General features: G+C 42.2%; 1 protein-coding gene across 1 annotated transcript; it reads left to right on the top strand.

Moving 5' to 3' along the window:
* The first annotated feature begins 6,005 nt into the window (after positions 1 to 6,005).
* On the top strand, positions 6,006 to 14,276 carry LOC146635294 (Fc receptor-like protein 5). The gene is made up of 6 exons (XM_085350079.1): positions 6,006 to 6,036; positions 6,611 to 6,646; positions 6,829 to 7,089; positions 7,169 to 7,417; positions 7,499 to 7,663; positions 14,170 to 14,276. Exons 1-6 carry the CDS (start codon positions 6,006 to 6,008, stop codon positions 14,274 to 14,276), a joined length of 849 nt encoding a protein of 282 aa, XP_085206205.1.
* The last annotated feature ends 985 nt before the right edge of the window (positions 14,277 to 15,261 follow it).

Here is a 15,261-nt window from a genome sequence, read left to right as displayed (position 1 = left end):
TACCTCTACAGCTGAAAACAGTTTGTATCCGCACTCTGAGGGTCTGCTGAATTGTTTTTAATACGGCACTTTTTGACGAACAGCAGATGATGAAATCCTCTTTATTGGAGTGTGGCATGAATAAGGCACGGCGGGACCACGGAGCGACGTTCAGAGCCAACTTTATTTGATTCACATCACACCACACCACCACCAACCCCTGAGTCCCCGTGTTTTAACACGGCGGGCGTGATTGCGGATGCCGTGCAGGTGCGTCCGCACGGCCCCGCAGACCACGCCCCACCACATACCCCCATCGCCCGATTGAGGCCGGGGAGCAATCTGGCCGAACCTACTCCCCCCCCCCGCGAACTGGGGCGAGACTCGGCCCCTACACATCGGCGCCCCAGCCCCTGACCAAGCGACGGGGAAGCGTCCGTTCTGGTGGCCGCCCGCGCATCCAGCGGCAACGGCGAAGCTGGTCCGGAGGTCGGCCGCGTAGCAAGCGGACACGGCCCCACAGGCATGGCCGTGCGCTCCTGCACACAGGCGGCTGGGCAGACGTCAGGCACGCAGAATCGACTGGTGGCAGCGAGGCTGGACTAGCCAGCCCGCCGATCCCCGGCCTAGCGGGGCTGTCCCGCTCCTCTGCCTCCAACTCCGGCTGCACAGGCTGCCCTGGAGCAGGGACCTCCGTCTCCCCGCACAGCTGCTCCGCCACCGCCTCCGCCACTCCCGTTTGGAGCGGCTCCCCGCACTGCGCCTCCGCCCCCAGCAGGCACAGCCCCTCGCCCACCTCTGGGTGGAGCGACTCCTCTGCCTCCGGCAGGTGTAGACCCTCGCCCGCCTCGTCCTCGGCCTCCGATTGGAGCGGCTCCTCCACCGCTCCCGGCAGGAGCAGCCCTTCACCCGGCTGCTCCTCCTCCTCCGGCAGGCTCGGACCCCCGCGTGGCTCGTCCACCACCTCCGGCTGCCGAGGTGACCCACACGGCTCCTCCACCGCTTCACTGTCCTCGGGACACACTTGTGGGGGTGGCGCCCAGGCCCAGAGCAGCGCTGCCAGCTCTGCCATCTTCCCCAGGTGGCGTTCGCTCTCCTTCCGCAGCTCTTCCTGTTGGCGACGCACCTCCGCCGCCTGCTTCCGCTGGGTGGCCGCTATTTCGGCCACCATCTCGGCCAGCTCTTTCCTTTCCTGGCTCTGGTAGGTACCCGCCATGCCGCCTCCTGGGTTTCGGCACCAATGTGGCAGGAATAAGGCACGGCGGGACCACGGAGCGACGTTCAGAGCCAACTTTATTTGATTCACATCACACCACACCACCACCAACCCCTGAGTCCCCGTGTTTTAACACGGCGGGCGTGATTGCGGATGCCGTGCAGGTGCGTCCGCACGGCCCCGCAGACCACGCCCCACCACATGGAGAAACTGTCCCTAAGCTATTGTTGCTCATACTTACTGAGGTCCCTAGCTACTTCCTTACTATGTCAGTAAACTTTTTTGAAAAGGAAGCTGTTGTAGATTTAAAGAAACATCTTAATTGAAGCAAAGGCAAAAAAAAAACTGGAATGAATTTTATGTGACTGTTCATATTAAAGCCAACAAGTGAAAATCCAAAAACGGCTTCAATCCTTTGTATTAATGATCTCCCCCTCCCCCCCCCTCTCTCTCTCTCTCTCTCTGTGTGTGTGTGTGTGTGTGTGTGTGTGTGTGTGTGTGTGTGTGTGAGTGTGTGTGCCCTCACAGAAGGAAGGTCACAGCAGGAGCTTTTCTCAAACGCATTACCAATCAGTTTTTTACAAGAAGTGTAGCTCACACAATGGTATAAGTGTATTCTTTGCGATACTTTATAAATATGAAACTAAAGATTTTGAGTTCGTGCACATTGTGAAGCAAGAATCTAAATATTTTTGTCACAATGATTTCTATAAAAGCGTGTTGTTTATGGGGATAATGCAACAAATCTTTTGTGCGTCCTATTAATGATCAATGGTGATTGAAGAGGAACCCATGCTCAGGACATTTTCATGGCATGTGACGGTGCAGACAACTACTAATGAGAGAACATGTTTTATCATCATAAACACGGTGATATGAAGCATCGTTAAAGTGTCACTTCAGTAATGTTGACTCATGTTTTTAATAATGACTTTAAAACACTAAACTCTAATTTCTGTGGTTTATTTTAAGTTTACAGAATATAACATGTGGTAAGACGACGAGTTTTACTTCTCACTGTCCGTGTTATGTGTATCTATTTATCATGTATGCTACTTTGCTCTGTGGACTGTAAAATGTTTCATTGTGTTCATGAAATAAACCAGACTTTCACTGTCTGCATCTTTTACTGTTTTTCTGCTTTTGTTCACTCCAAGTTTGACAAACCTACAGATATCCAGAGTTAACTCACTAACAATGTGGAGCAGTCTCAGTGTATTTAGCTGCTTTTTCCCTGAACACAACCAACTGAGAGAAACGCCTGTGGTCCTCACTTTGGTCATTTGAACGCTGAAGGAGATTTGTTCCATAGACACCTTATACTAGTGTTTCCTGCACTAATATGTTCTATTTAAATCCAGATTCCTTTTATAGTTTGCAGTGAAATTTGTTAAACCATTGCTTAATGGGACAGAAGTACAAGTCACTCTTTACTAACACATTTGTAGATAAGTTTATTGCTGAACAACACAGCTGGCAGTCTCACACACTCTTTAGGTTTTTCAAGTTATGTGTGTAAGGGTTTAGTCTATCAAACCTTACCCTTTTCTCCCCAGTATCACAACAGTATGACTCCCAAAGTACGGCTCAGTAAACAACCTATGATTCTAAAGACAGAACAGAAAGATACAGTTGGAAGATGAATGATTGCGTTTTTACTATGCGTAGTAAAACGACCCCCTCTTCTTCTTCTCTGTGTTGTTGTTGTTTGTGTGTGTGTGTGTGTGTGTGTGTGTGTGTGCCTTAGAAGTCAAATAATACATTAGCCATACTTAAAAAAACATCTGAATTTCATTTAGAACTGAGATTATACGAAGTTACGATTCTTTTCTGAAAAAGCATTTTTATTTTTGTATATAAATAAATGTTGATGTTGTGCTATGGGATTGTATGTTTCAATTTTACTTATAATGTACCAAATCACTACAACAGGTGGCTCAAGACGATGCCATCCAGAGTAAGGATCTTGTTAGCCACAGTGTTTCTAAGATTTTTACGCCCCGTTACAATAACCTCAGTTCTATCTGAACTTATAAGCAGAAAATTAAAGCTCATTATGTGTCTAAGACATCCCGGCAGTTTAACCAATAAAAGTGGGTATCATATGCATAGCAGTGAAAATGTATGCTATGCTGTGCCTTCTAAAGCACGTATAATGTAAACAAAACTGGTCTTTGCACAGAAGCCTGTGGAGCTTCATAATTAACCTCAGTGTGTGAAGAGGACTCTCCATTTAATAATAGACACCAAGTTGTTATCAAACTAGGTGCATTTAATCATTACCCGTTATTAATCTCTGGCTCTCTTTCACATTCTTTTATCCTGTCTTCCTCCCCCCACTCCAACCAGTCACTGCAGATGTCCGCCCCTCCATGAGCCGGGTTCTGGAGGAGCCTGCAGGTTTCTTCCTGTTAAAAATTTGTTTTTCCAAAGAGCCTTCTCATAAGGGGACCTATGATTGATAGAATTTTCTCTGTTGTTTTATTGTAGGGTCTACGTTACAATATGACACCTTGAGGCAACTGTTGCTGTGATTTGGTGCTGTATACATAAAATTAAATTCAATGAGCTGAAAAGACTGACATTTGCGATCCCTATTGTTAACAATAGGATCCACCACTCCAGAGACACTGCCACAGACCTCCACAAAATGTTGCAGAGATATGTCAACAAGGACAGCCCGACAACAACCAGAGCCTTCAGGGCAAACTTAGTCAACCTAGGGTGTCCCACCACCAAGCAGAACTACATCAATGCCCTCACCCCAATTGAAAAGGGGTTGTTTCTTTCAACCCCAGACTCTGCTTCCTCTACAGATGTCAGCAACTTCCCACTAACACCCAAGTTTTTGCATCAGCCACTGCTCAAGCCACACACCACTGATGCAGCCGGGAACCTGTCAGCTGACCCTGGAGGCTCATCGCTAGTAGCAACAGCCACAACAAGAGAGGTATAGAGCATGGTCCAGTCTGTACTCAGCCTATCAAAAGTCCCGCCAGAGATGGAACTCAAGGATCTTTTGAATTCAGGCCAGATAACACACACCAATTAAATTAAACTACATTAAACTGCAGGAATGTCTTAAAGACACAAAGACCTGGATGACCTCCAACTTTCATATGAAATTGAGATTAATGTACTTGGTCCTAAAAATATGGTATTTAAAAAGATGCTCACTCTGGATGGCATTACCTTGGTCTCCAGTAAAACTGTGAGGACTCTTGAGGTTGTCTATGTCCTTCAATGCAGATAATAAAAATTAACCAATTTGTAGGATTGCTTGTATTAATTCTAGGCTGGACTATTGTCAGAAAATAACATGACAATTATGATGAAGTGAAACTCCATTTTCAATAGATTAAATAGATTAAATAGATCAGCCCACAGTTATGAATTATCTTTAGAGCATGTTGGTGAAATGTTCATCTGAAGAAAATTCAAAAATGAGTCAGTGGGCTCAAAGATGATTGGTTGGTTTCTTGCTTCTGGGTTTATTTCTGTGTTAATTTTTCTCTCTTTTTTCTCTTCAGTGGCCAACAGACTTTAGCTCAGGATGTCACTCATATAAAAATAAACTTTTTTGGCCATGAGGAAGTTTTTCAAATATAAAACCTTGTAAAATCTTAAAACACAGAGATAATTTGGATTTGTCACATTAGAAGATTTTCTGTCAACAGGATGTTGTTGTTGTTGTTGTTGCAATACCAAAATTTACCACTGGTACCTGTAATATTACCGTATGGCATGTGGTAACTATTACTGATCTAAAAGCAGATAAATGATTTAAGTTGTAATTTGGAGCAAGTCTAATCTTTAACAAGAAGCTGATATAGCAGGATGGGTAAGTTTTAGCACCAGGCGTGTGTGTCTGTGTGTGCAAGTTTTCTTGCGTGTGATGAGTCAATGGGGGAAAAAAAAAAGAAAAATCAGCCACGTCCTCCTGAGTGACGGGTCCCAAGGAACCATAGTCTGGTGCTGCCATCTACTGACACTAAAGTGCACCAACAAGCCCTCCAACACTGAGTCTGCACAAGTGAAAGGTCACAAACTTGCATAATGAATGTGCAACACCCCTTTTTTATATTTTGAGATGAAAGGAAGGCAAAAGTGACTCGAACAACCACTCGTTACAACAAAAGGATACTTGCTGTTCTCTGAATGCACCGCATATGAAGGAGATTCTGTAGCAGCAGAAAACCACACCAGCTGAAACTCCTGTCAGCTAACAACAGGAAACCGAGGCTGCAATTCACACATTCACTAACCAAAAGTAAATAAAAGATTCTAAAAACACTGCCTGGTCTGGTTACTTTCAATATATTCTGAAAGATTTAGGTAGGGTCAGAATTTGATGTAAACAAGGTAAAGCACGGACCCATCCTGTTTCCTATCAATGATTCTGCTGCTGGTGCGGTGACAGCCTGCACAAGTGTTTTTGTGGGCAACAGTCTCCAAGAACCCCGCTGTGCTCAACAGCTAAAACTGCATATCTGGGAAGACTGGGAAAATTTCACCACTGCATCCCTATTCTCCCAGCTCTTCATTGTTAAAGTGTTGCTAAAGAGAAGCTGCCAAACAACACAACACATTTTCAAACACTAAAAGCGGTTAAATTATTGAAAGTGCAGCTTTGTACTCTTTTCTGTCAAATAACTTTTAAACTACAATTTGAATTGAATGATTTTTTGTTTTAACTCATATTTGTCACACATCTTACACATATAGAAAAAAGACAAGCTGGTGAAGAGGGTGGGGTTTACCTTGTCTCTATAACGAAAAGGAACAAAAGGTCACGTCAGTTAAGAGGACGATGAAGGAAGCGTCTGTACTATGTCTGCTCTGTGAGTAAAGCATGAATTTTTTGGTTTTTCTTTGTTTTAAATGTTGAACTTTTACTTTCTGTTCTGTTAATCAAAAGTGATGAAGGAAAAAGCATGAAAAAGAAGAATAAAAGCACCGAGTTATGGTAGTGCTCTTTATGCCACCAGTACAGTGAGGAAAAAAAACCCTAATAGTGCAAAAAGACTGATAGACAGTTTTGTGTGACATTTACAGGGGAAATGATACTGCAAAGATTTCTTACTATATATTCATTATTATCGACTTCTAAATCTACCTATGAATTTACATGAAAGACGAAGAAGAGTTTTTGCACAACGTTCCTTAAATTGTTCTCACACCCCCTCCTCGACCTCTGCTTCGAGGATTCTGACATTTAGTGTGACTCAGAAGTGTTGATTCATTCAAACTAACATAATCATCCTGCTTTAATCATCCTACTCCACACGTGACATCACTTGTAACAAAACCAGCATTTTTCCAGAGTTTCATAGTTGTTTATAACATAATAATTATCTACAGTCGTTTATTCTTTAGTCTTTATTCTATACTAACCTAACTGTAATTTCTCCTTAGTTCTGACATCGGTGTTTTACTGGACAACAAACCAAGGTCAGTAAACGTCTTTTAAATATAAAGTGCTAAAACTGTGATCAGAATCAGAAATATCTGGTGTGTAGATGCTTGTCTATAGCGCATTTAAATCTTATTTTCATTCTATAGGCTGATTTCATCAAAACAATAATTTATATTACTTTTGAAATTAATGAAAAGCTTATTTTTAACCCTCACAGCTCGTCTGACTGTGAGTCCCAACAGCACTCAGTTCTTTGACGGAGACTATGTGACTCTGAGCTGTGAGGAGGACGACAGCTCTGTTGGATGGACTCTGAGGAGAAACACAAGCACAGACACCAGAGCTGAGTGTGAGGAGTGGGGACAACCAGCTGGTTCTTCCTGTACCACAAGCAGCATCGTCCTGTGGGACAGTGGAGTTTACTGGTGTGAGTCCAGAGAGGGTCCCATCAGTAACATGGTTAACCTGACAGTCACTGGTAAGCTGAGTGTGTGGAGTTAGTGTTGATGAAGCTGTGTGTAAATGGATGAAATGCTGTAGTTTGTCTCTGTGTTGAGGTGGATCAGTGATCCTGCAGAGTCCTGTCCTCCCTGTGATGGAGGGAGATGACGTCACTCTGCTCTGTAAAACAAAGACCACTCCCTCCAACCTCCCAGCTGCTTTCTATAAAGATGGCTCCCTCATCAGGAAGCAGCCTACAGGTCACATGACCATCCAGCATGTTTCCAGGTCTGATGAAGGCCTCTACAAGTGTGACATCAGCGGTCATGGAGAGTCTCCATCCAGCTGGATCACTGTCACAGGTGACACACTCACCTGTCTGTGTTTCTGCAGCTTTCAACATTCACAATGTGACGACAACTTAATGACTGTGTTTGCTTTATTTTAGACAAACACACCACCTCCACCTACATCCACACCTCCACCTGCCTCTTCTGCTGGTTCCTCTCCACTTCTCCCCGTGTTGCTGACTGCTGGAACAGTCTGTGTTGTGTTACTAGTGATGTTACTGGTTGTTTTGGTGGAACGACATGTTGACAGGAAACTAAAAGGTGAGACTTTCACTCTTTATGTGTTCCATGAATGTTTTACGTTAGTATGTTTTTCAATTTTAAACAATATCCAAAGGAAAGATGAAGCTTGCTTAAAAGCAGCTCTGTGGAGTTTTCTTTATTATAAATATCCTGGAGGCTGTCCCAGGTAGGTGAGGTACATTCTGGACAGGCCACAGAGACAGACAACCATTCACAGTTAATCATCAGTTAGACTAACTCTATTAATGCTTGTTTTTGAAGAGGGACCTGGAGAGTATAAAAGAGAGAGAACATGCTAACTCCACACAAAAGGTGGATTTGAATCTAGGGCCTTCTTACTGTAAGGCAACAGTGCTAACCACCATGTCATATACTGCCCATAAGGTGCTCTTTAAATCAAATCGTAATTTAAGGTATCAAACATATTGCTACGTGTATGTGTTGTTGGTTTGTTTGTTTCTTAATGTGTGTATGCAAATTCACCTGTGCAGGGGCTCGGCTGTGATTGATGGACCTAAGGAACAGCCTGATGTAACTGGTTCCTGCTGTGGACGTGAACTATAAAAGGACGACTGAAGCGCTGCTGTGTGGGGTGTGGCAGACTTCCCATGCACTTGCCTCAGGTCCAGACGGAGCAGCCACAGCCGTAGCTACTTAGTTAAAGTCAGACATGTGTGTGAAGTGCGGAGCAAGTAGGGGTGAGCTGCCGATTATTTTGGGAAGCCTTCTTTTCTCCTGTGTTCTTAGACCAGGGAGGTCAGACTGTGTCATTTCTTTGTTTTCTTTTCCTTGAACAGGTCAGAGGGGAACCGAAGCCTTGGTTGAGTTTTGTTTGTTGTGTTGGCCTTAGCTCACCCTGAAATCACACACTCCCACTACCGTGAGTGCCATTGTTGTGAATAAATTGTTGTTAAAAGTCCGATGCTGTGGCTGTGTCTGTTTGGGCGTGGGAAGTCGCGGGACACCCCGCTCTTGTTACGGTCATTTCGAGTCGGGTCGTAACACATATAATTTGTGTCTTTTGTACTATTAAATATAGACATTGAGACAAAATGAGAACAAAGGTCATGGGCTTTAATGTGCAGATATAAAATGTTCTGATAGTTATTTTTCTTTTGGCTCAGGAGGAGATGAAGGCCTGCATTAGGAAGTAACAAACTGCAGTGGCAGTAACCATCACAGACCTGTTTCCATGGTTACAAACTAAAACGTTGTGCAGCTTAAAACAGTTCACAGTGTTGAGTTCTTCCTCCCACAGTCTAGACATACATGATAGGTGTTAACTAGTGATTTCAAATTAGATGTAGGCGTGTAAGATTGCTAAGTTTTCTTTCTTAGTTCTATAATTGATTGGAAACCTGTCTGATGTGCAGCCCGCCTTTCATATTGTCCCAGCAGGGAGAAGCTCCAGCCCTCCTGCTTCCTGATGAGTGGTTAAGAGAATAGATCATTTTAGTGATACATATTTTAAAAGCTTAGTCAAAGCCTACAATCATACTGTGGATCACATGTTGGTTGCTCTGTGTTTGTAGAAGTCTGTTAATGGTGAGTTGTTGTTCCTTGTGTGCTAAACATTTAATTTCAAACAGGGCGCAGTAATGAATTAGACTAACTATTCACTTTAGTTAAAGTTGTTCAGTTACCCAAAGAGTTGAGATGTGTGAATAAATCTAAAATACAATGATCTGGACACTCAAACACACGGTGCTCTGAGAGGGTAAAAGATGACAAGATGATGGAACTCTACTGGAAACAGTCGATCATATTTGTCAAAGCTGAATCCAGGGCAAGCTAAGCTAAAAATGCTAATTTAGCTTATTTAGCGCCAGCTAACAGAAAGAACCTCAAGGCAACAGCTGTTATAATTTGGCGCTGTGAAATAAATAAATAAATACTAAATAAATAATAACGACAATAACATGTTTTTATCATTTAAAAAGCGCATAAATTTAAGAAACATAAACAAGACATTTATTAGTTGTTAGGATTTTTATCTGGAGTAGTGTGCTGATGTTTTCTGCTGGATCTGATCAGTTTTCCATCATGTCGCATTTGAATCCTGCACAAAATATTGGAGCATAATTAATCTGAATGATTTTTATGTCATCGTTAATGTAACAGCAGCAGTATCTATAGGACTGTACTCCCTGCACTGATGCTCGCTTTATGTGTTTTCTTGTGCAGAGAGTGATGCAGCTGCAGTCGACTCAGCAGTGAGAACAGAAGATGTCACTGAAGATGGACAATTCAACATCAAAGAGAAGCAACTATAAAATGTACAGCTGCTCTTCTTTGTCTCCATCATGGTTCAAGATGACTTTTTTTTTTTTCCAAATAGGGGTGTGTGAGCAGACGTCTCTGTGCTCTACAGCTAATTGATATTCTTTTAATATCTTGTGATTAAGCTGTCTTAAAAACAAACAAAAAAACCAGACTGTATCTGCAGGTTTTATGTTATGTTATAACACTTTTCTTATATTATCCATCTATTTAGCTATTTTTCTGCATTAGCAGTCGGATCACTTGGAGGTGTGAAAGAGATTATTTATCGAAGCCTATAAAACAGGACAGTAATCTTTGAACAATGACACAAATGCACGCACAAGTTTCTCTAGTTTAGAGGAGGGGGCCACAAATCTCAGTTTTGAAATATTCCTTCAGTAAAGAAAACTGTTTAATCGGTTTATGCTACCATAACAAATGCCCACTTACAGGAGTCATGTACATGCACAGCTGTCCTTCTATTTCATTGTGAAATAAAATGATTATCAGGATGAAATGAAACTCTTCTTTCTACACACTTAAAGGTTTTTCTTTGTTTATCACACACGGCACACATGCTTGGCCCACCTTTATGTACAGTATAATGGATTTACTTATACTGGTAAAAGTGTTTCCAAGAAAACTGATGACAGATCCCTCAGAGCCACATCTGTGTATGTTAAAGTGCTCACTATTGCTTTAAACTAATGCGCATGTGTGAGGCCTGGGCAGTGGACTCGGAGATGAAACCTTTTTGGCTTTGAGGAGGTTTTACAAAAGAGAAATAGAAAGAAACCCTCCATGGATTTAAAATTCAGTTAGATGTCAGCCCTGCAGCGGATTTTCCATGTAGTTTTTGCATCTTTCCAGTTGACTTCACTGAATTAGTTATTATGTCAGCTTTAAAGTGGACACACGAGTTAAAAGTTGTGGTTCTGTTACTTATGCATCCACTACAGAAAACATGAAGTAATCACTGAAAGAACAGCTTTACAGACTTGGTGTTAGAGGTGTGGGAGCAGAAATGCACAGTGTAAACAGACTGATAGGCTGATCTGGTTCACATTTAAAAAGGTAAATATTTCAAAGACGGATTTATATATGTTTAATTTTACTTAGTAAAATGATGCAAATTAATGGCAGACTTTGTAAGTTGGTCCTCGGTCAATATCGCTTCATGCCGTGATGTGAAAACCTAACAGACTGTGGGTTTACCCTGATCACTCTGATGCCATAAATTGATTTACAGTATTTGTATCTGAGTTTACCTCAAACAACTTTGCTTATCTTGATAAATAGTGTGCAGTCAACATGATTTACCAAGGGATTGCATCTAAAATAAAGAAATTACCTATTTTGGAGGTATATTATTATTGTGGGGATAGGTTAATTGGTTAATCCAAATTGTCACTAGCTGTGAATGTGCGAGTGAATGTGAGTGCGAATGGTTGTCTGTCCTTGTGTGTTGGCCCTGCGACAGACTGGCGACCTGTCCAGGGTGTACCCTACCTCTCGCCCTATGACAGCTGGGATAGGCTCCAGCGCCCCCCAGCGACGCTGAAAAGGATAAGCGGAAGCGAATGGATGGATGGATGGATGTCACTTGAGACCCTAAGAAGGGCTGTTTCTGTGGAGTGAGCTCTGCGAAAGCAGGACTGAAACTTATCGCAAATGTTATGTTTGTCCAGAGCCGCTATAAGTTGCCTAGCCACAACCTTTTCTAGAAGCTTAGCGATTAACGGTAATTTAGAGATTGGTCTGTAGCTGCTCCAAAGAGAGGGGTCTAGCTGAGGTTATTTTTAGAAGTGGGAGAATAGCAGCATTTTTAAAATAGATCGGAACTATACCAGACGCCAGTGAAGGGTTGATTAGAGTGAGCACATATGGACCAATAACCTGGAAGACATTTTTGAATAATGATGCAGGTACAATGTCAAGTGGACAAGAGGATGCTTTCACTGAATTCACTAGTTTTACCAGCTCAGGTAGTGAAACAGGAGAGAAAGTATCCAAAAGTGTCCAAAAGGACAGGGCGTGATGAGGTGGAGATAGACATAACAGGAGCTGAATGAGAAAAATACATCTGCACCTACATCCTCACCTCCACCTGCATCTTCACCTCTACCTGCATCTACACCTCTGTCTGCAGCTACACCTCCACCTGCAGCCACAGCTCCACCTGCAGCCACCTCTACATTGACCTCTCTGGATTGTTACTCTCTTCTCCCCATGGTGGTGACTGCTGCGTCGGTCTGTCTCGTGGTTGTAGTGGTGTTAATGTTTCTTTTGATGGAGCAAACCAGTCACAGTCAACTTGAAGGTGAGATTCACACTCAGTTTTTTTCTCTTTCAGGCTTTCAAAAGCTCACAGAATGACTTCTTGTAGTACAACTAATAAATTAAATTCCTTATTCACCAGCAGGGACCACATCCACAATTAGATCTGATGGTGTTTCTTGAGAGAGAATGGCAGGTGGAATATGTATAAATTTAGCATTCTGGTTGAATGATTTTAATCTTCTGAGTAGCAGGAATCATCACAGACCTGTTTTCATGGACGATATATTTTAAAACTAACTTTACTTCCCACATAGAGTTTAGTTGTCTGTCTCTATTTCTGAAGGATTGGAGACATGTCTGGTGTGCAGCCCACCTTTCACACTAGCGTAGCTAACTTGTTTTAGTGATGTATTTTTCAAAACTTAGTCGCAGCCTTTCAATGTAAGTGTTGTTCTTCACATGCTGAACAGTGTTTTTCAGCCTGCGTTTTAACAGAAACTAGCAGCTCTGTGGTCGTCCAGTTTCCATTTTCTGCAGCTTTACTACAGAGCTGTTAAACACACATACTCACTGTTTTCTGCACAAACAACAGATCTAAGAGCAAATGTCTTACTGATCATTAATATTTCATGGAAAAAGACTTGGTCTTTCTCAAAGCATACGGGATGATGGTATTCTGCTCACACAATGCACAGTGCAGGTGGAGAGATGCTGATATTGAGCATGCTCAGTATAGGAGATCACTTTAATCAGCCTCCCTGGGAAAGTCCATTCCAGGGAAAGAAGAGTCAGTTTATTAGCAAAACGTCAGATGCAGGAGGCACAGTGTAGACCTCTTTATCCTCTCGAGGATTTTTACATGCGCGTGTCAGAGTTTCCTCAACCAGTCTTCATGTGTTTTGTAGACCTGGAGAAGGCATTCAACTGTCTCCCTCAGGGTATTCTGTCAGGGGTGCTTTTTTGTTGCTTTGGTCTGAGCAACAAAAAAATATAACTCTTTATTGCACTTTTGATCAAATAACATGCAAAACAATAGTATAATATAAATTTAAATGAATAAATGAACCATGTGTTTTCTACATCTCCAAGTGTCCTACACTAACATTAACAGTTTTGCATGTTTCAACATAAGTGAAGCTATAAGAGTATAAATTTAGCAAAATGTGCTCCAAGCATCAAAGTAAAAGTAACACGCTGACTCAGCACTGGTGTAACCGCCAATAGCTGGTCATTTTTTTCTGTCACAGCTGTTTTTCCTACAAAGACACATTTTTACTGCTGGCTAAGTAACACTTTAGCATGCTGCATTGTGTTTTTGTTTTTTAATAGACACAAGGCCCCAGAAACTATTCAGTTTTCATCTTGTGGTTAAACATAACACTGAGTCTATATGTAGGAGCTGTGTGCGTTACGTACAACATATTCTATTATCGGTATATATTTGCATAAAACTTACTTAATGTTTAACACTGAAAGTCATTTGAGGTCCTAAAAGCTTCAGAACAGGTTAAATTAAACTGGATTAGAGATCAATGACCAATGAAACCAACCAAGTTACTGTAGATAGTCACAGTAAAGGTGATAATCACTTAAAGGCTGCTGGGCAAAATAATCACGGAGAGGATTTAATGCTTCAACAGCTCACATGATGACTTCAGGTTAATGCTAATAGTGACAGCTTCAGAGTCCCCTGTCAGACTCTCTGCTACCAAACTAAACATTTCCTGGTGGGGTTCTTTCAGATTAAAAGCTCATTCATGACAGAAAGTAGTAAGACTTTTAATGTAAATTTCTGAAGTTGGATATTAGATTAAAAAAACCTTTAAGTCTAGAGAAAAGGCCTTTAGGGTATTGACCACACGTGTTCACTGACATTTCCCCATTCTTTCAGTTTACTATCTATAAACATAAGAAGCAGGTCTGGTTTTGTACACAGGTGCTTATCCTCACATTGTTTGATCTGTCTGTGTTTGTATGTCCAGAGTTTCCAAGAGAGCCAGACGTCATCTACTCCGAAGTGAAGCATTTCACCAGTCCAGCCACTGAGATGCAGCTGGAGGTCACGCCAAGTCCTCAAAGCAACTCATGAAGATTTTTATGTGAAGAACCTGCAAAAACAAAGAAAAAACAAACAAATGTGCCTTCAGCAACATGTAGTTAAGAGAGAATATAACTAATATATCAATGTAATGCTGTGTATTTAAGGCCAGTTATATATTTTATTTCTAAATGTGGGATCCTGCTGGTGTCTTCTCAGCACTGATCTGGTTTCTCTGCAGGATCAGTAAACTTTCGTCTCCCTTGTTGTTCTTCTCATGTGGTTTTGTGAGTTTCATAAAGACGTCTGAGAGGAAGCTTTGAATAGTTACGGCCAACAGATACACGTGTCATGGTTCTGGGTCAGTTTTGACCCAGTATTTTGAGTTTTCATATTTGTGGTTATTTTCTTGATCTTTTTGATGATGATGATGATGTTCTATGTTCAAGCTTATTCTGGTTTAGGTTTAGTTCTGCCCATGTAAAGTCTGTGTTTCTTAGTCTGCGTCCTTGTGTATTGTTTCCTGTTTTATTGTGAAGGTCTGTGTCTCATTTTTGTGTGTCCAGCTTTGCTCAACCTGTCTCGTTAGCCCCAGTCTCTCCCAGCTGTGTCTCCCTCCTGTTTTCCATTCCCTGATTATGTCCCAGTGTATGTAAGCCCTGTGTTTCTCTGTGTCAGTGTGGTGATTGTCTTTATGCTATATGTTTTGCACTGTGCCCCCCTGTGTGTGTTTTATTAGCGGCTTCCCAGTTTAGGTTTTGTGTTCAGCAATAAAAGCTGCCATTTTGAGTTCAGTCCTGTTTCCAGTGAGTCTGCGTTTGGGTCCAATTCCTGCCTGCAAACAGCCGAAACATGACAACACGACTCGGTTTGGAGCAGGGCCCTGTTTCAGGAAGCCGGTTTAGTGGAAAAACTGAGTAAGTATACCCTGAGTTAACGAAAACTCTGGGTTTTCGGTTTCACAAAGCGAGTTCAGCTGCAGCCTGAGTGAGTCACTATGACGACACACTCCGTGAAGCTAACCTGCCCCCTAGCA

This window comes from Diplotaxodon limnothrissa, linkage group LG3, assembly GCF_057381915.1.
Source record: "Diplotaxodon limnothrissa isolate DT_005_m linkage group LG3, D_limnothrissa_male_GT1.1, whole genome shotgun sequence".
Taxonomy (NCBI): domain Eukaryota; kingdom Metazoa; phylum Chordata; class Actinopteri; order Cichliformes; family Cichlidae; genus Diplotaxodon; species Diplotaxodon limnothrissa.
This window is presented reverse-complemented; position numbering and strand designations above follow the sequence as displayed.

Excerpts from the sequence above, each read along its gene's own strand:
- LOC146635294 (XM_085350079.1), top strand. The coding sequence starts at position 6,006 with ATGAAGGAAGCGTCTGTACTATGTCTGCTCT. Across the intron at positions 6,647-6,828 it reads TTACTGGACAACAAACCAAG|CTCGTCTGACTGTGAGTCCC; the intron begins GTCAGTAAACGT and ends TAACCCTCACAG. Across the intron at positions 7,090-7,168 it reads GGTTAACCTGACAGTCACTG|GTGGATCAGTGATCCTGCAG; the intron begins GTAAGCTGAGTG and ends CTCTGTGTTGAG.